Source organism: Antechinus flavipes, chromosome 5, assembly GCF_016432865.1.
Source record: "Antechinus flavipes isolate AdamAnt ecotype Samford, QLD, Australia chromosome 5, AdamAnt_v2, whole genome shotgun sequence".
Taxonomy (NCBI): Eukaryota; Metazoa; Chordata; class Mammalia; order Dasyuromorphia; family Dasyuridae; genus Antechinus; species Antechinus flavipes.
In genome coordinates, this window is record NC_067402.1 from 45,132,912 (window position 1) to 45,153,285 (window position 20,374).

At 41.0% G+C, this 20,374-nt stretch overlaps 2 protein-coding genes across 2 annotated transcripts in view; both read left to right on the top strand.

The window, feature by feature from the left end:
- The first annotated feature begins 7,903 nt into the window (after nucleotides 1–7,903).
- LOC127538538 (decreased expression in renal and prostate cancer protein-like) lies at nucleotides 7,904–19,059 on the top strand. Its single transcript, XM_051962352.1, has 3 exons — nucleotides 7,904–7,980; nucleotides 14,786–15,536; nucleotides 18,971–19,059. Exons 1-2 carry the CDS (start codon nucleotides 7,904–7,906, stop codon nucleotides 15,486–15,488), a joined length of 780 nt encoding a protein of 259 aa, XP_051818312.1. The 3' UTR covers nucleotides 15,489–15,536; nucleotides 18,971–19,059.
- A 253-nt stretch (nucleotides 19,060–19,312) lies between these two features.
- Nucleotides 19,313–20,374, top strand: part of CDK6 (cyclin dependent kinase 6) — a 258,667-nt gene continuing 257,605 nt past the window's right edge. Inside the window, exon 1 of the mRNA XM_051961217.1 lies at nucleotides 19,313–19,638. Within this exon, the coding sequence (XP_051817177.1) occupies nucleotides 19,406–19,638 (233 nt within the window). The 5' untranslated portion in view covers nucleotides 19,313–19,405. The remainder of the gene's footprint in view (nucleotides 19,639–20,374) is intronic.

Consider the following 20,374-nt stretch of genomic DNA (forward strand, 5'->3'; position numbering starts at 1 on the left):
CAACCAAAAGAGGAAGCACATGGGGGCCTAAAAAAAATAACTTTTTCCATTAACTATTTCATTCAAGTTTTCTGTTAAGATTCACAATGTGTATTTCTCTGTTTAAAAATCTTTGCTGAATTGTCCCCACACTGGGAGGCACAGTCCTGACCATGTCACTTCCTATTCAATAAACTCCAGGGGCTCACTATTGCCTTCAGGATCTCCCTTCTTACCCTTCTTACACTATATTCACCCCTCACTCCCACCAAGCTCTTCACTGACTCTTGCATCCAGTCACTCTACCTGATCTCCTTGCTGTTCTAAGAATAAGACTCTCCATCTCTTAGTTTCCTGCATTTTTTCAGATTCTCTCCCTAACCTGAACTGTTCTCCATTTCATCTCTGCCTCCTGCCTTCCTTTAAGCATCAGCTAAAAATCCCACTTTCTTTAAGAAGCCTTTCCTGGATTCCCTTAATGCTAGTTCCTTTCTTCTAAAATCAGTTCCAATTTACCTTGCATATATGTATATTTGGCTTGAACACAGTTTACATGTCTTCTGCGTTGGGTTGCAAATTGCTATAATTATTATTTTATTTTTATAACAGTTTTTTAAATTTTTCCAAATACATGCAAAAATAGTTTTCAACATTCACCTTTGCAAAGCCTTGTGTTCCAAATTTTTCTCCTCCCCTCCTTCTCTCCCTCCCTCCCTCCCCAAATAGTAAGCAATAGGTTAAACATGAGATCACAAATTTCTTGAAAGCAGGGAATACTTTTTGCTTTTTTTTTTTTTTTTTTGGATTCTTAAAATTGTCACAGTGCTTGACACATAGTAAGTGCTTATTAAACACTTAAAAGATTTGACTAGTTTATATACTGCAATCAATTTATCAAGAATCATATATTAAGCACTTATTTATATGCTAGATTGCGCTAGGTTATGAGAATACAAAAACAAAAGGGAAACAATTTCTGCCTTCAAAAGGCTTACATTTCCCCGTAAAAGAATTGACTTGAGTTCTGTGTATCCAGCTTTTCATCTTATTTTTCTCACTAGACTCAGAAAAGAAAATAATTGATTTTGGGCAAGAACTTGGTATAGTCTCTAGTTAGTGGTTTTTTAAAAAAGCATTATAAATTTCATCAGCTGCTTTTTTTTCTATGTGCTTTTTTTTTTAAAAATACAGTTTGCAAAACCTTTCTGTGGTTTCAGATGGTGCAGAAAGTCAGTTATATTGGGGTTTATAGAAACAAGCAAGATTAGCTTGTTTGCCTTTATTTCTTTCAGAAAGAGTTGCCCAGAATAAGGCTGTTTTAGTCTGCTAATGCCAGGGTTCCTGTCTTGAAAATGAGAGTTGCTGAGACAATTCAGATTAAGTCAGCAAATATTTGAAAAGTACCTACTGTGTGCAGAATACTATGCAAAGTACTAGAATTAGGGGAAGGGGGAGAGTTTAGGGAAGACACTGCCATATCCCCCCTTTTAAGAAGTTTATTTTAATTGAAGGATGTACGACACATGTACAGAACTATAATAGATGTAGTACCTACAAATTCTAGGTGTGCTAGGGAGATGATATGGGAGTGGTGGTGGAATAAGATTGTTAACAATGAAGGGAGGACAAAAAGATTTTTAAATGCTTCATAATGACAATAAAAATGAACTGATATAAAGAACAAGAGGTGCCTGATCAAATCCTAAATGTTGATTCAACATTTCTCAGGATCATAGATTTAAAGAGAAAAGGGAATTCAGAGGTGCATCAGACCAGCCCCTTCATTTTACAGATAAGGAAAATGAGGCACAGGGATGTAAGTTGGCTTCCCCAAAAATTTCGTGAGAAGCCATTATTCAAACTCAGATCTCTGATCTCCCATCCAGCATTCTTTTCCTTGTTCTGTTATCTTTTTAAGGGAAGAGAACAAAGCTCTAGATTTTAAATTTCAAAATGAAGATCTCACTAGTGGGAAGGAAAGCTGCTGTTTGGAATTTCATTTTTTTAAACTCATGCCAACTTTTGCCTGTGGGTTTGAATGCATAATTTATGCAGCTCATCTGTTAGTATATATGTGTCTGTGTGTGGATATGGATTTATTATACAGTTTTCCAGTGTACTTCAGGATCAGTTCCCCCCCCAAACCCTTCCATTGGTTTGGATAATAGAAGAAAGCAATTTGAAATTTGTGTGCGCATGAGCACACACATCTACAATTTGTCCATTTAAATCTACAAGAGAAAAGTTGGAACAGAGTTGTTTCTTTCTTTCAAATCTAGGTCTTTATGCTGCCAAATCTCTCCAGAGTCACACAGCTTATGTACCTCACAAGGTTGTTGTGAAAATCAAATGAAATAATACATGGACAAAAAACATTTAAAGACTATATAAATGTTAGTTACTAATATCCCCAACAAAAGATTTTCTTTTTTGTAATTAAAATATTTTTTAAAAGCAATGTCTCCTTTCCTCAAGTTCTACAATGAACTAATTTCCCAAGTCACTTTCTTTTTTTATTATTATTAATATTATTACTATTTTTGCTGAGGCAATTGGGATTAAGTGGTTTATCTAGGGTCACAGAGCTAGGAAGAGTCAAGTGTCTAAGGCCAGATTTGAACTCAGATCCTCCTGACTTCAGAGCTGGTGCTCTATTTACTGCACCACCTAGCTGCCCCCCCCCAAGTCACTTTCAAAGATTTATGCGTACTTTTCAAAATTGGTGCTCCATGAAATTGAAAACATATTCAAAGAGATTAAATATTTCAAGTGGTCTCCAATTTCAGTTATGCAGGGAATGATGGATATTATAATATCCAATTGCTTCTCGATTTGATAAGTATTTGGCTCATAAAGTATGTTCATGGAAAAACAGCTACCTTATAAAGACTTTCTATGAAAGACCTAATGTCCATCACTTGTATGAAGATGGATCATTTTGCTTAGATGTCACTATTTGCTTTAGTGAGAAATGGAAGTCCTTTCAACACCGCAAGCCATTTATTAAGCATTTATCTATATATGGCATTAAACAAAGTGACAGTGCAAAAAAAAAAAAAAACGCCCTTTAGAAGTCCATGTTCTAAGAGTCTAGGCAATATTGCTAGCTACACATTGAAGAGAAGCATATAACTGAATGGAGGTTAAACTAGAATAGAAAGCATCAACTTTTAGGATTGTTCCTAAACACAGCACCTCCTGATTGGAAAGATGCTCTATAAACCTCAAAATCCTTCGGAAAGAATTCTTGAGTTATTAAAGATTATTATTTTGACAGCTCAGTTGTCTTTAAGTTGTTGAATGTATTTAGATGGTAATAACAATTCTGCATTTTCCAGAGGGATCAGTGACACCTTGGGTAACTCGTGGATGAATTGGATTTAAGTGAGGCAAAGTTGCACAAAGTTGTCAGCCTCAGCTTTTTCTTCTGGAGTCTTCAAAGTCTGGTGGAAGGACCAACGTCAACATGACTGGGGATGTAGTGGACGACCTTGGAATCTCTGATGTTCAACCAAACTCTTAGTGCTCCACAGCATCCTCCTTCATGATCCTTGGAACAAATTGTTCTAGCAGGGAAAGTCTTCAGGTACTTGGGATAGACATCTACCTACCTCACCAACAGGTTTGAAGCCTGTTGGTTACCCTCAATTTAATTTAGCTTGTCTGCCAAGATGGTTCTACCAGGGTGTGGCTGCTGTGCATGGTATAACTTTTTGGAGCCACAGGTAAGAGTTGAGTGAAAGGTGAATACCAATGGGGATGAGCAGCCCTGAAAAAAGCTCATCTCAGAAAGCCCTCATATCAGAGGTGTCCTACTGGATCATCCCATGTTTTTAGGTGGAGTACACAACAAATATGGAATTTTCATGGGCAATTACCAATTGTGAGACTTTTGAGTGCAAAAGAAGCACTATTAAGTACCAAAGTCTTTATAATGTTCATAAAAGGGGCAATGACTATATTGTATGCATTTGAAAGTCTACATGTTCCCAAGACAGACAGCGTGGAGCAATTGATGACAAGCTGGCCCAATAGCAAAAAGACCTAGGTTAGACAAGCTATTTAACTTCTCAAGACCCTCAGCAAAGTTCAAAGATGCTGACTTGCATTGATACAGGACAATCCCTTTCCTAATGAAATCACAGAGTCCAATGCCTGTCCCCTCCAAAGGGGACACTGCCTAAGAGTAAGCAGCTAGATGACTCAGTGGATAGAGTGTTGAGCCCGGAATCAGGAAGACGAGTCCAAATCTGGCCTCAGAACCTTCACCACCTCATCTAAAGTGAGTTGAAAAAGGAAATGCCAGACCACCCCAGTATTTCTGTAAGAAAACTTCAAAAGGGGTCCCAAAGAGTTAGACATGACTGGACAAGAGTAAGCATTAGAAGTCTACAAAATAATACAACATACAGGTCCTGTAATTTTATTGACTGGCTGAGCACTGACATCCACCAAGATGTTAAAGAGGGAGAAAGGTGTTCACAGAAGATGTTCTCCGTTATTTTGGAAGGACATGTTTGCTTTTCTATATATAATAACATTACATATAGGTATATATATGTGTGTGTATATATACAATATATATACATATATGTATACATGTATACATATACATTATATATGTATACATGTATATGTGTATATATGTATATATATAAAATCAAAGCTAGAAGGGTACTCAAAGACCATTTCATCCAAATAGCTCATTTTACAGAAATGAGAAAACTGGGCCAGATAATATGAATGATAGATGGAGAGCTAGCCTGAGAGCCAAGAAGACTTAGGTTGAGTCAGCCTCTGATATATACTGGGCAAGTCACCTAACTTCTTATTGCTTTAGGCAGCATCCTAAAATATAAGTTACTGAAAAAGTGTCAACCCCTTGCACTAACAGAGAAAATTTCTTCATCCAGGGGTTCCATATCCTGATTAAATCAAAAGTACAGTTCTTTTGTTTTTCCATCAGAGAATCACAAAATTTGAGATTTGAAAAAAATCTTCAGAACCATTTAATCTAACCCAGACATAAAAGGAATCATCATTATAACATTCTTGATAGATGGGCACCCAGCCCTGGGTTGATGAACTCCAGGGATGGAGAATCTGCTATCCAGGTAGTCCATTCCCCATTTAGAAAAGCTTAAATTGTTTTGGAGTTTTTTCCTGACATCAAGCAAAATTTGACTCTTTGTAACTTCTTCCTGTAAATTCTGGTTCTGGCATTTGGATCAATTCTTTTTTTTTCTGTTGGATCTGTTCCTTTTTTCTACATAGCAGCTCTACACATGTTTGAAAACAAGTGTCCCCCAAGTCTTCTCCTTTCCAAGTCAAACAATTCCCATTCTTTCAATATATTCTCATAAGATGGGAACTCAAGTCTTTTGATCATCTTGGCTTCTCTAGTACCTAAAATAGGGTCTAGTACTTAGCTGCTTAAAAATTGCTTGTTGTATATTTTAACGTTTAACATATATTGGATCACTTGCCATCTAGGGGAGGGAGTGGGGAGAAGGAGGGGAAAATTTGGAACACAAAGTTTTGTAAGGGTCAGTGTTGAAAAATTATCCGTGCATATGTTTTGAAAATGTAAAGTTTTAATAAAAAAAGAATTATTTGTTGAATAAAGGAATATATTTTTATATCACTTTAAGGTTCTAAAGCACATTATATATTTCTCATTAAAAATAAAACCGGGAGGCAAGTGCTATGGATATTATTAATCTCATTATACAGATGAGAAAATTGAGGCTCAGAAATGTTTAAATGACTTGCCAATGGTTACTCAACTGGTAAGAGTCAGAAATAAGTCTTTCTGACTAGAAGTCTAGCAATCTATCCACCACACCACACTGTCCCATCTTCCTTCCATGACCCTGGAGAGAGAACCTTTAGTAAACGTCTATCTCCCATTATGCAGAGGATGGTAAAATGAAATTAACTCCAGATCTCTATATTGCAAGATTTTGATGTCTGCATGGTAGCTGCCTTGTCTGAAAAGCACCTTCTAGACTTCATTTTCTTCTAAGTCAAACACTGATTTAATAATATAATGATAATCTATTATTTATTGATTAAAGTAGCTACAAAAGTAATGTAAGTGTGCAAAGAGAAATATTGCTTTCTAGTGGGTAGAAAGTTAGCCAGCTTCACAGTCTCAAAGTTCCTGGTTCAAGTCTTGACCTGATTCTTACTAGCTGTATAAATCTGGGCAAGTACTTTGACTTCTTTTTTTTCTTTTTTTAAATTATAGCTTTTTCTTGACAGAACATATGCATGAGTAATTTTTCAACATTGACCCTTGCAAACACTTCTGTTCCAACTTCTCCCTTCCTTCCCTCCACCCTCTCCCCTAAATGGCAGGCAGTTTCATACATGTTAAACATGTTGAAGTATATCTTAAATACAATATATGTGGAATATTTTGACTTCTAAAGATCCAAATAACTAAATTACAATGTAGGGAGCTTCATACATTGATGTCATTATTTCACAGATTCAGTTTTTTCTTTAAATTAGTTTGTTATTTTAGTTCCCAGTTCCTTTTTTTTTTTCCAAGAAAATATTCTTCCTCTCTTAAAGCTATTTAAAAAAAAATAATGTGACATCAGTGCATATAATATATTTTGAAAATTCATATTCTGCTCGATAAATTGCAAACAAACAGCAATAACAAAAGGTGAAAATTCTGTGCTTTGATCCACATTCATCTCTACACTTCTCTCTCTGGATGCGGATGGCACTTTCCATCACAGGTCTATTGGAATTGCCTTGAATCAACTCATGGTTGAAAAGAACCAAGTTCATCACAATTGATCATCACTTATTCTTGTTGTTATTGTGTACAATATTCTCTTGGTTCTGCTCACTTCACTTAGCATTTGTTCATGTAAGTCTTTCCAGGCTTTTCTGAAATGAGCCTGCTCATCATTTCTTATAGAATAATAATATTCCTTTACATTCACCGTAATTTATTCAGCCATACCTCTGCTGATGGGAATCCATTCAATTTCCAGTTCTTTGCTACTACAAACATTTTTCACATGTGGGTCCTTTTCCCTCTTTTATGATCGCTGGGATACAGACCTAGTAGAGACACTGTTGGATCAAAGGATATGTACAGTAAAACTTGCTCATTTTTACTGAGCCAGAGTATAATAGGACCAAATGGAGTACTGGGTTTGATAATATTTCTACTATTACATATTTATGTGATTTGGGCAAGTAATTTGCCTCAAGGTGCTTTTCTTAAAAATTGTGGTGATTCACCTAGGTTCCACCTACTTGTGACGTGGGGATCCCTTAAATAAGGATCTGTAAACTTATTTTTATGAATTATTTTGATACATTTACCTCTCTATGATCTGTTTCCTTTGTGATTCTAGGTATTTTATTCTATCTATTTTTTCCTGATAAGGGATACATAGACTTCTAAGAGGTATATAAAATGTTCTGTTAAGTCTTAAAGTAAAACTATATTAATGTAAGTTCTCAATATGCAGAATGATAATAAATGACAAGTGGCATTTCTATAACACTTTATAGTTACAAGGTTCTTTTTTTTATACATGATGGCAACATAGATTTCAAGTTGGAAGAAATCAAGTGATCTGGTTCAACCACTTCGTTTTACAGAGGAGTAAACTGAGCCTTGAGAAGTTAAACAATTTTCCTAAGGTTACATAGTTAAGTGTGAGTGTAAACATATTGAGGGTGAGGACTGTTACTTTTGTCTTTGTAATTCAAGTGCCTTGTAAAATGCCTATCATATAGTAGTGCTTTAAAATGCTTGTTGATCAGTGAAAAAAATGTATCAGAGATATGATAAAGCTAGAACTTTTGGACTCCAAGTCTAGATCACTATTCTATTTGGCTGTTTGCTTGATAAAAATTTTTAACAAGAATTAATTTGACAGAAACTTGAATTATGGATTGGAACAGGAAGGTTCTAGAGATTAAAGAAGCCAAGGAAATTGCTGATGTCTTTCAGTGTGGGGCTAGACTGTAGGTAAATGAGTAAGTAGGTATTACTTTCCCCATGGATTCCTAGAGCTGGTTTCCTTATGTGTCAATGTGGTATATCTGTCTCATTTTAGTGCTAAGGAAACTAAGGCTAAAAATACCAAAATTCTTCTTGTCCTATAAAAAGCCCAGTCTTCAGGTTTTGCTTTCTCTCTGATGTAAAATCTCACAGCATTCCATCTCTGTCCTATGTACTTAGCATATGAGAATATACATTATTATTACACATCTTCTCTTTCCTCCTACCTTCTGAATCCCATACCTACCCACCCAGCATATCCACAGTATCCAGCACTTAATAAATGTTTGTCGAACTGAATCAACAAATACGTCACAAGCAAGACTAGAATTCAGATTTTCAGTATCTCATTTCAGAGTTTTTTCTATTGAACTATATGACCTTCTTTGGATAGGGCAGAACAATTTGCATTATTTAATTTTTTTAATATTGTCCTTCTGAAGGATTATCACTTCTTAGAAACAATTCCAATTAGCCATTCCCCAACTGATAAATGGTCAAAGGATACGAACAATTTTCAGATGAAGAAAACGAAACTATTTGTAGTCAAATGAAAAAGTGTTCCAAATCACTATTGATCAGAGAAATGCAAATTAAAATTACTCTGAGATACCACTACACACCTGTCAGATTGGCTAAGATGACAGGAAAAAATAATGATGAATGTTGGAGGGAATGTGGGAAACCTGGGACACTGATACATTGTTGGTGGAATTGTTTAACAGATCCAGCTGTCCTCGAGAGCAATTTGATACTCTTCCCAAAGAGTTATCAAACTGTGCATACCCTTTGACCCAGCACTGTTTCTACTGGGCTTTTATCCCAAAGAGATCTTAAAGGAGGGAAAGGGACCCACAAATGCAAAAATGTTTGTAGCAACCCTTTTTGTAGTGGCTAGAAACTGGAAACTGAGTGGATGCCCATCAATTGGAGAATGGCTGAGTAAATTGTGGCATATGAATGTTATGGAGTATTATTTTTCTATAAAAAATGACCAGCAGGAAGATTTCAGAGAGACCTGGAGAAATTTATAGGAACTGATGCTGAATGAAATGAGCAGAACCAGGAATTCACTGTACACAACAACAACAAGACGATTAGTTTTGATGGACGTGGCTCTCTTCAACAATGAGATGATTCAAACCAGTTCCACTTATTCAGTGATGAAGAGAGCTATTTATACCCAGAGAGAGAACCTTGGGAACTGAGTGTGTACCACAACACAGCATTCTCATTCTCCCTGTTCTTTGTTTGCATTTTGTTTTCTTTCGCAGTTTTTTTTCTTCCTTCTTGATCTGATTTTTCTTGTGCAGCAAGATAACTGTATAAATATGTATACATATATTGGATTTAACATATATTCAACATATGTAATGCATTGGACTACCTGCCTCTAAGGGAGGGGGTAGAGGGAAGGAGGGGAAAATTTGGAACAGAAGGTTTTACAAGGGTCAGTGTTGAAACATTACCCATGCATATGTTTTGTAAATAAAAAGCTTTAATAAAAAATAAAGAATTTCACAGTAGGGGAAAAAAGAAACAACTCCAATTTATGGAGACATTGAATCAAGGGCACTGGCCTCTAAAGTCTGAAAAATGTGTGAGGTAAACTAGTATTCTAGTACTCTAGGAGGACCCAAATACTCTATCCTGTAGGACAGCAGTTCTTAAACTTTTGCTCTTTACAATCTTTAAAATTAAAAATATTAAAAGTATTGAGGATCCCAAAGAAGTTGTATTTTTTTCTGGTATGGGTTACAGCTATTTCTATTTGCCACATTAGAACTCAAAATGGATCAATTTTAAAATAATTCACTTTAAAAATAACGATAACAAGCCCATTACATGTTAATAAAAATATCATTCTTATGAAAAATATATTCCAAAACAAAAAAAATTAGTGAGGAAGATGGCATTATTTTACATATTTTTGTCCCCTCTTTTATGTCTGGCTTATAAATTGGATTCTTATATCTGCCTCTACATTCAATTTATTTTGATATATTGTTTTGGTTGAAGGATATGAAGAAAATCTATCCTCAGAGAGATATGTAGTTTGAAAGGGGAGAAGTATTTTACTAGGCAAATAACATCTAAATATTATTATGATAATACTTTTGACACTGTGGACCCCATGAAAGAATCTTGGTCGATCACACTTTAAAAACTATTGCCCTAATATTTAGTTCCTGTAGAGATAATAGCACTATCAAGTGTGAGCAAGCTTCCCAAGACCAGAAAGTTATGTTGTATCAAACTCAAACTTACTTCATCACAGCTTACCTTTGGCTTTTTAAAATCATTAGGATTATTAGTGCTTAAATCTTCTTTATTTTTCTTCTTTCCCCCCTGCTTAGTACATGTCTACAATGTGGTATCACAAAAATATCTGCATTTTAAAAATTAAATTACGTAAAAGAAAAAAAATCCTAAAATTTACTTAATAGCATTTTTTGTTAGTTTTTTTTTCATGTAAATAATCATTAATCCCTACCCAGATATTTGAACCAAGTGGCAACTTGAGATCTGATTTGCCTTCAACCAAAAAAGCTAGATTTCTCATTCACCTGAATGTTCAAACAACCTCTTTAAGCGAAAGCAAATATCAGAGTGTGTTTAAATATTCTGCTGGCTATTCCAAAGTCAGTCTTTTTCTGCACTGTTTAGTAATAGTCTTCTGAGACAGATCAGAAACCATCTACCTACAATGATGCTGAAATTAGTATATTTATTCTTATTAGAATTTCATGAAAACTGTTCTCCTGATGACTTATAAACATATTTCTAGAGGCATGCTTATAGATGGAGATGGGAAGAGGCTGTGGGAATTCCAGGGGCAAAAGGTTGAGGTTTTTTGTTTGTTTTGTTTTTTATTTAAGAGGAAAATTATCCTCAGTTCATTGGTAAAGAAACTAAGTCAGACATGATTAAGTGACTTTAAGAAGAAGTTAATTGGTTGATAGTAGAGCTTGAAAAAGAAATGGCAAAATCTTTGATCCACAGGAGGATATCATATTCTCTTCAAAATGGCCAAGGGGGTTATATCCAGTCTATACTATATACAAGGGAAAAATATAAAACAGGAAAATATAAATTAATATTATATAAACATGAATATATTAACCAGGTAATCTTATTTAATAAGACAGATTTAACTGCTGGAGACAGACATAAATGCAGTTCCTTTTTTTAAAAAATTAGGTTGTCTAAATATTCTCTATCTGATGTGTTCATGCTCAGTCTATTGTCCCCACAACCTCATCATGTGCTTAAAGCATTTGCTTAATTCATGTGTACCTGTGTGTGCCCAGCAGTTCACCAGATTCTTTCTAGATCTGACTTTTCTTTCTCTTTCCTTCTACCTGCAGTTTTATAACCACTATCACCCTCTCCCTCAAAAAGAAAAACAAAAAAAGAGTTGGTACTTTGCATGGCTAATCCAAATTATTTATCTAAAAAAACTTCATCATATCTTTTGATAGAACCAAAGATGATTCCGGCAATGCAATTGTGGTATCATGTTTTAGATAGAAGATAAAATCATTGCAACTTAAAAAAAAATTAACAAAAACATTGTGACTCTATAGACTGATATGAATTCAAAATTATCACTACCATATTTCATAAATATGATTTTATGGTATTTTAAGATTATTCAGAATTCCCAAAGAAGTTATATGGGATTCCAAGAATTTGTTTCAAAACATGTTGAAACAACATGCTATTACCATAAAGGTATTTGTCAGAAAAAATATATATATATACATATATACATGAATTCCTTATCAAAAGGGGAAAAGGAAATAAGGTTAGGTGATAATCTCAAACAGGACAATTACATATGAATATATTATGGACATGCCACAGAGTAATGATAGAATATGAAAACAATATTCTAAAAGATAAGAAGTGTCTAAATATTTTTCCTTCCTAATTTTGAAGCCCTAGGAGATTGTATTTTCCAAAGATACTTTTTTTGTTTTGTTTATCTTTTTACAGGAAATATAAAAATCTTTTGATCTTACACTGCTCAAATAAAGTTTAACAGGTCATAGTTAACAATAAAAAGGTAAAGGACCTACAGGTCATTTTCAAATGGGTGACAAGTAAGATTATATCAAAGACTGAAGCACAATCTTGAAAAAATTCAGATTTTTAAGAGACTAGGACAAATTTACATAGGACTTGTTTTTACATGAAATTCAGAGCAACATGTCAGGGCTCTATTTTAAAAAAGAAGGAAATGAAAACATCATGGAAAAAAGATGACATAACATTGTGTTCTATCTGTTAGAAAACAGCATCTTTTAGGTTAGTTAGAAAGGTAAAATTCACAAGATAAAAATCATAAGTTTAAAATTTCACAGAACTTAGGTGAAAGAAACTGATGACATAGAAATGTTTTTATTGGAATAGTGTTGGACTTTTGTAGAAAAAATGAGTAATTATACAAATAATTGATAGTGTAGATCCATTTAAGTAATTTTTGAAAAATATTTTTGTTATTTCAAATAGCCAACACAATAAATTTTTTAAATAATTTAATAACAGTAACAACAGCTGGCATTTCTGGCTTTAAGGTTTATAAAACATTTTATATACATTATTTAAAACAATTCTGTGAGGGACATGCTATAATTATCCTCAGTCTCAGGGAAGATTACCATTTGTATACTAACCATTTTTTTTAAATTTCATTTTAACATAATTTTTTACAAATATCTTATCTATAAATCTGTTTATCTTGCAGTTTTCTAAGGCAAGCTAAAGAATCATATTTAAGGAAAATGGAATGCAGGAATTCTAATTCTCCAACATCACAATCAATAAAATGGTTTTATAACTCAGGATTTCTATTTAGGACAATCTCAAAGTACTGACATTAAATCAATGTTCTTGAATACTATATTGTGGTCATTTGAAGAAGACTTTATCAAATGGAAACCCAGTTTACTTCCCTGTGTATAAACTTCATACATATTTTGTTGTGATAACCTGTTACCTTTAGAAGATGTTATCCATAAACAAAAACATCCTGGTGTTAACTAACTGTAATTAACTGAAAATAAGCCTCTGGGCACTTTTTTTTTTAATGACTTGGATATAAATGAATCATAATTAAGGAATAACAACAACAAAAAATGGATGGATAAGGTTAAATCAATATAAAAGGTAAGCAATATGAATGAAAGCAGACTATATAAAAACCATCTGAACTGTGTGTTAAAATATATATGACTTGTTTCACTGTGATTTATGTGAGCAAGACTTCTCATAACACTCAGTTGAGGAATTTCCAGCCAAGCTTTAAATGTTGACCAATTCAGTGACAACACAGAAAGGAATTCAGTGTAGACAGGATCCCCTTCTGAAAATCTTGAAACTGTTCACAGCTCTTTTGTTATATTTCAAATTGTTTGTTTACTGAAACTGTTCTAATTGCAAGTTAAGCCTGTGATCATTTTTTGACAATTACTTCTAGTTTAAAATAGCTTCATTAATACTAACCATATCCTTCTGATGTTTTGATTTAGTTTTTAAAAATACTAATAAGTATGATAATCACCAATGGCACTTGTTATTGTATGCTTTAGGCTTAAACTTTAATTTTATGGGACAATCACAACATATAATGTTTTATCCATTTCATGATGGATCTATAATACAGAACCTGAAGATTACCCTTTCAAATCTTCAAGGTATGTCAGTTACTTAGAGACATCTCTTTAAAAAGGTAGTCTGTCCATAATTTTAATTAAGGTAAAAACCTTCTCTATACAAAATTTATTTCAAATGATCAAGTTTATGTGATGACATTTTATCTTATTTTACACAGAATTAGTCCTTTATACCATTTAAAATATATTTATAAATTAGGATAATCAGTTTTCAGTGGAATTCAGAATGTGAACCATAAAGAATTTTTTTACGCTTAATCATCATCACTTAAACAGCTACATAGGATGTAATCTTTTGTTAATGAAGAACAAAAATCACACTGTGCAATCAGTAGCCTGGAAAATTAAAGTTTAATTAAACAAAGCCAGATACTATTTACAATGAGAATATTTTCAAATGCAAATCAGAATTTTGGAGGATTAATTTTTTCCCACAAAACAAAAAAATATGACTTTATTAATTTGAATTTAAAGTGTTTCTGGAATTTTATAAATAAACGACATTTGTTTTGACACACTTACCTATTTCCAATAAGGCACTCATTAAAAATAATTCTTCTGTAAGGTAAATCATGAAGATTTTTCCCTCAAAAATCTCCTTTTCATCTCAATTAATTTTTGTTTTTCTCAGCAGGTCAGATTTTTTTTTTAAAAAAGGTTTCATATTTCTGTATTCCAAATAATGCATCTGAATTGCAACGTATCAAATCATATTCCAGTTTTTCTTTATCACATATATATGTACATATATGTTTATATATTTATTTATTTTTAGACTCAAGTTCAGTCTTTTAGCTTACCAGAAATGCCTTAGTGAGCCTCAGCAGCTGGTAATTACTTAATAATTGTGAACCATCCAGCCTCATCACCGAGATCGTTAACTATCAGAGTGCCTGACAGCTCCCAGAGGAAGCGAAGAAAACAAAAACAAATGTAGCTCATCCTGAAAATGAAAAGTACTCGGACAGAAGAATATTTTCCTCTCTGCGAGCTGCTCGGGCAGGCAGGGCTGAGGGGATTGAGCACAGCTCTCGATTTGCCCTAATTGTAAGTTTCTGATGCAGTGTTTACCCCCTTGGCCCCTCTGAAGGACTCTGAGTTGTTTGGGGTTCTCCCACCCCCTCCAGCCCACAACAGAGCCAGAATCCGGGCCAGTTCCAATTCCATTCGGCACGCCTGGATTAAACGCCCACTCGGGCTCTGAGTTCTGCGCGGTGCTCCAGCTCCCGGGGCCAGGTCGCTGCCCTCGGGGAGTTTACCATCTAGAAGCTCCACCTCGGCCAGCCCACCCAGTGGTCCCCGAGAACCCAGGCTCCGCTTTCTCCCCCTTCTCCACCTCTCCACCCCCCAGTGAAAGCCGGAAACTTTCATTTAGGAATTCCCCGCCCCCAGCTCGAGAGTGCGGGCTGCGGGAGGGGAGCCGAGCCGAGCAGGAGCTGGGGGCCCCAGAAGCGGCCCGTCTGGGGCTGCCTCTCCTCCGGAAGGCTTTCATTTGCACGTTTGCCTTGAGCTGCGCTCCGAGCCGGGACCCCAGACGGTGCCTCGCGTCCCCCCGCGACCCCCTCCCTTCGGCCGGGTGGGGCTCTGGGAGGGAGCCAGTCTCCTCCTTCCCCCGCCCCCGAGTGGGGCCCAGCCCCGGCCCCGGCCCCGGCCCCAGCCGCCGCTGCAGCCGCCGCTCCGCTGGTCTCGGCTCTCCGGGCCCCCCAACACCTCGGCCGCGCTGTTCCTTCTCCGGCCCCGGCTGCCGGACTACCTGCTCCGCGCGGACTGCCCGACACGTGCGGAGGGACTGACTCCCTGGACGGCCGGGGAGGGGGGGGAAGTCGGCCGGGCCCCTCCAGGTGAGGGAGCTCTGCGAGGTGGGGGGGGAGGGAGGGAGAGACGAGCCTGGGGAAGTGGATTGGGGGGGCCTAGGAGGAGAGGGGGGTCTCGCAGCCCTGGCTCGGGTTAACCCCTTCCCCGCCGGAACCCCCGAGGGTCAGGGTGAAGGACGCGTTGGAATGCAGGCTGGGGGAAGGGCGGGGGTGGTCACTCGGCTGCCCTTGGCACTGGACCGAGCTGCCGACCCTTACTCGCGCGGCTTGGGGGCATCCGGACCCCGAACGCCCCCCACCTCCCCGCGGACATAAACACAAACACACTGCAGCTCTGGGCTTTTTCGGCCTCTTCTGAACTTTTCCAATTGGAACTTTAAATTGACATCACACTCTCGCCAGTTAGCATTTTTAAAAGCCTTGTGCATCTCCTTCCCGAGACACCCTCGCTCCTCCGTACTCTTTTCTTCCCCCACCCCCCAGGTACTTCTTATCCCTCACTTCCCGCCCCCCCAGCGTCCTTGGTGACGCTACGGGAGCTGTTAACTCCCCGCCACGTGATAATTAAACAACAGGCCCCTTGATGTCCACTCCAATAGGCTTGCGAATGTCCTTGGACTTGTGTCCAAAACTCGTCGGCGCCCATGCTTTTAGGGTGACACAAGAATATACATTTGCATCCGCTCTTAAGGGATGCTTCCGTTTAAAAAAAAAACAAAAACCAAATCCCCAGAGTCACACTCCCCGCGCCCCCACCCCCACCCTGGAACCCTAGCAAAAATACGTGGCCCCGAGCTAGTGCCCTGGGGAGCGACTAAGTTGGCCACGTGCATGGCACATATGCTCTGTATGCATCCATGCACACGCACGTCTCTGCCGACGTCTGTGCATTTGTGCGTCCCTAGCTGTGTGTCTTTTCCCCTGGCTGGGGCTCGCCTCTTGTCATTGCGCTAGTGGCGACCCTGACGGTATTTGGCAGGCTTGGGCTGAGGCACATGAAGGATTTCATTGACTGTGAAGAGAGAGAGCAGAGACAGAAAGCAGAAGGAGGCGGCTGCAGCCTTTGTAGTCGCAGAGGAATGCGGAAATGTTGAAGCACTATGTCAAACTTTTTTGAAATGGGGTCAAGTCACATTCAGCCAGCGTGGGAAAGCAAGGGAAAAAAAAGTAAGGGAGGGAAGGGGGGGAAGCACCAGCTCTCCTGCTTGTCTCAGACTGAGCCTGGGCCGGCCGCAGAGAAGGGGGGCTGGGGAAGGGGGAGAGGCAGAGGGAAGGGAAACCCAGAAGAAAGAAAGAAAGGGAAAGGTGAGACACAGAGAGAAATGAGGGAGAAAAAGACCCTGGGGGTAAGGAGAGGAGAAACCCTGCCCAGAGCCCCCTCCCCCAATCACCGATTGGGAGAAGGGGATGGTGTGCGAGGCCCTAAGAAGGCAGTTTGGGATTTTCAGGCTAGTTTTTTTTCCTGCGGGGGTGGGACACCTCCAGGCTTTGCCTCTAGTGACAGGACGGCTCCTGGCCCGACTGGGCTGGAGCCCTGCGGAAGCCGACGGTGTCTCAGGCTGGCGGAGCCGAGGCTCGGCTGCGGCTACCTGTGTGGCCCTAGACCCACAGTGGGGAGGTCCCAGTGAATCTATTTAGCGTGTTTCCAGTGATTTCGCCCTCACCATTTAAGGAAAACTTTTGAGCGACGTGTGTGAGTGTAGGGGGGTTGGGGGGGCTTACACAGTTCTGACTTCTGCTCTCCATGAAGTCTATTGTGGTGGCTACTTTCATTCATTATCGCTTGTTGCTTTGTAATTAATGACCAAAGGCGAGCGGACCTGGGGTTGAACCTCTCAGGTACTTCAGAATTATCCAATTCGGAGAGGTTGCTGGGGTGAAAAATGTAGGGCCAGGAACGCGGGGGTGGGGGTTTGGGGTGAAGCGGCAAGGTCAGAGTGGCTGAATGGGGGTGGGGAGAGCGGGGTCTGCCTTCTCCAGGCCCCCGCCCCCAAACTGCAGGCGGTCCCTGGGGCTGCCGCATTGTCTTCGAGACTGTAACGGGTGGAGATCTCTCCTGAGATCTTGCCACCCCACTCCCCCGGGGTTTTCTCGGAGTTGTTCCAGCCCCGATTCATGCATTTCCCTAAAGTCCGCAGTTACAGTAAATTGTCTGCTACCTGGTTGGCATCTGAGACCGGAGCTGGGTTTGCAGGGAAGAAGGCAGACCTGAAGTTCCCAGGCTGGTTCGTGCCCACAGGGCAGAGAGCTGTTTTGCCCCGCCCGGGGCAAAACTTAACTCCACCCCCTTCCTCGAATACCCCCGGGGCTCAGAATTTGCGCGCCCCCCCCCCCCCCCCGTACCTTCTGTAGTTTGAGGAAGAATGGGTGGAGGGTGAGTGTGGGAGTTGAGGCTTGTTTTAGGGGAGGAACCCTTTGGAAAGAATTCCAGGGAAACACAGAATTAGGATAATCTCCCTCTGGGATGATAGTCTTGGAAGTAATAAGGAGGGATATGCCCGTGATGCACCCTAGGGAGAAATTCTCCCTTCTGCGGTCGGTTTCCTTTTGTCAAATCCCCTCCGCCACCTCCTTAGTATAAGTGCGGGGCCGAGATGTGGGCCAGCTAGCGCTTCTTCTATGAGGGAGGTCCTCGCAGTCAAAGGAAGGAATGCTATTGCTCCCATCCTCCCTCTCCCATCCCCCTCCTCAAAGAGGGGGCTTAGTGGAGAGTCGGAGAGTCCCCTAAGTAAGATCTGGGAGGAGGAAAAACAGGCATTTCTCCTATGAGCCTTACTCAGACTTTGTTGCACATCCTTCTCCCGCCCCCCCCCCAATTTTGCCTCGCACAACTATAACCTCAAGGACTCCTTACACATAAAACTCAGGGTGCAGTCCTTGGAGGAACAAAAAAGAAACTCCAGAAAACAAAACAGCACAGTACTTTATACTTTCTAAGTGCTTAATAAATGCTGCTTGACTTGACTGACTTGCAAATCCCACTCCTTGGGGGGCAGTGCGAGGTTTTGGGAAAGCACCGAAATTATATTTAGTGGCCCCATAGTCTTTTAGCCTTTTAAAGTCTTAGTAGCTTAGAACCACAAAGACTTTTGGGACGTCCAGAATAATAAGGGTGAAGATTAGGAGACGAGTGTGCCCCTAGGCTCCCCCTTCCTATCGGATCCCCCCCCCCCCGGCGCCCTCCGCCCGCCCCTTGCAGAAGCTGTGTCCAAGCCGATTCCCTCCTTCCCCGCGGGGGCCCCAGCTACTTCTCCGGGGAGCTCCTGGGTACAAATACAGGTCAACCTCGTGCAGGGAGAGAAAGACTGGCTGTTTCCTTACCGTCCTGAGCGCAGCCAAGTGCCCAGGGAACCCCGGAGGATTCAAGGGCAAGGTGGGGGTTGGGGGTAGGAGGTTTGGGAGGATCCGGGAGAGCTTCCCCTCCGGGATGCTTGAAGGCACTTTTCTTCTCTCTCTTTTAGGTGAAATGGTTTGGAATTGAGGAGCGCTCCCCCGGGACCCCCAGATCTCCCGGACGGCGACGGCGGCGGCAGGGTTGCGGGTGGGGAGCAAGCCCCGGTGCCCGGAGCAGGAGCGAGAGGCGTGGGGGCTGGGGGCGCACGCGCGGGGGTGAGGGTGAGGAGTGTGTGCAGCAGCTACCCAGAGAGTGCGAGAGGGAGAGCGGAGGAGGAGGAGCAGCGGGAGGAGGAGGTGGCGGCGCGTCCGTCCGGCAGCTGCGGTAGCGGCGGCAGCAGAGGCAGCAGCGGCAGCGGCGGAGGCGGCAGCAGCGGCAGGACCCGGGGCAGCCCCGGCAGCGGAGACGGCAGCAGCGCGACCCCCGTCCTCCGCCGCCTCCTGCTCGTCCTCGTCCCCCTCCTGTGCCCGGGGCAGCACCGGCCCGGCGGCCCGCCCGCGGCATGGACAAGGACGGCCTGAGCCGGGCTGACCAGCAGTACGAGTGCGTGGCCGAGATCGGCGAGGGCGCCTACGGGAAGGTGTTCAAGGCCCGGGACCTGAAGAACGGAGGCCGTTTCGTGGCGCTGAAGCGCGTGCGGGTGCAGACCGGGGAGGAGGGCATGCCGCTCTCCACCATCCGCGAGGTGGCGGTGTTGAGGCACCTGGAGACCTTCGAGCACCCCAACGTGGTCAGGTGAGCCGGCGGCCGGTGGCTCCGGGGGGCGGCCGGGGCCGGAGCGAGCCGAGGCGGGGGAGGACTCGGCCGGCGGCCGGGACACGCGGACCCAGGGAGCTGGTGGGGGCCCCAACCCGGACAGGGCGGGCTGCCCGGAAGAGAGGCGCCCAATTCATTATGACCCCCTGGAAATACAGGTGGAGAAAGTGAGTCTGGGGAGCCAACTCCAGGCTTCACGACACTCCCCCCAAAACGTAGAAGACTCAAGCATCCTATTTCCATCTGCTAAATGGGAATACCGAGGCTTAGAGGAGGGAATTTTGCTTGCAATGTTTGTACTACTGATATGTCGGGTCCTTGACTCGAGAGTCCCCGAAAGTGCCCATAAGATAGCCAACTTAAGAAACTATCTCCATTTTCTAAACGAGGAAACTGAGCCTTAGAAGAGGGAATGGTGCTTAGCTGTGTTTTCCAGCCTGTTAACTATGCGGTGCTATACATTTCGTTCGGTTGGGAGCTTCCTGAGGGCAGACTCGAGCTGTTCTTGTCTTGCTCCGCACAGTACTGGGGCACCTAGTAAGTAAAGAACGCTTGTTTCGGGGGCTCATTAATAAGCAATGACGCCCGTCGACTTGCCGCCCTTTTTGCCCCCCTGCGCCGCCTTCCCGGCGCAGGGGGTGCCCCGGTGTTAGCCGCGAGCCGGCCCCTCCGAGTTTTCCTAGGGACCTGAGCCGAGAAGCCCTCTGGGGATCCC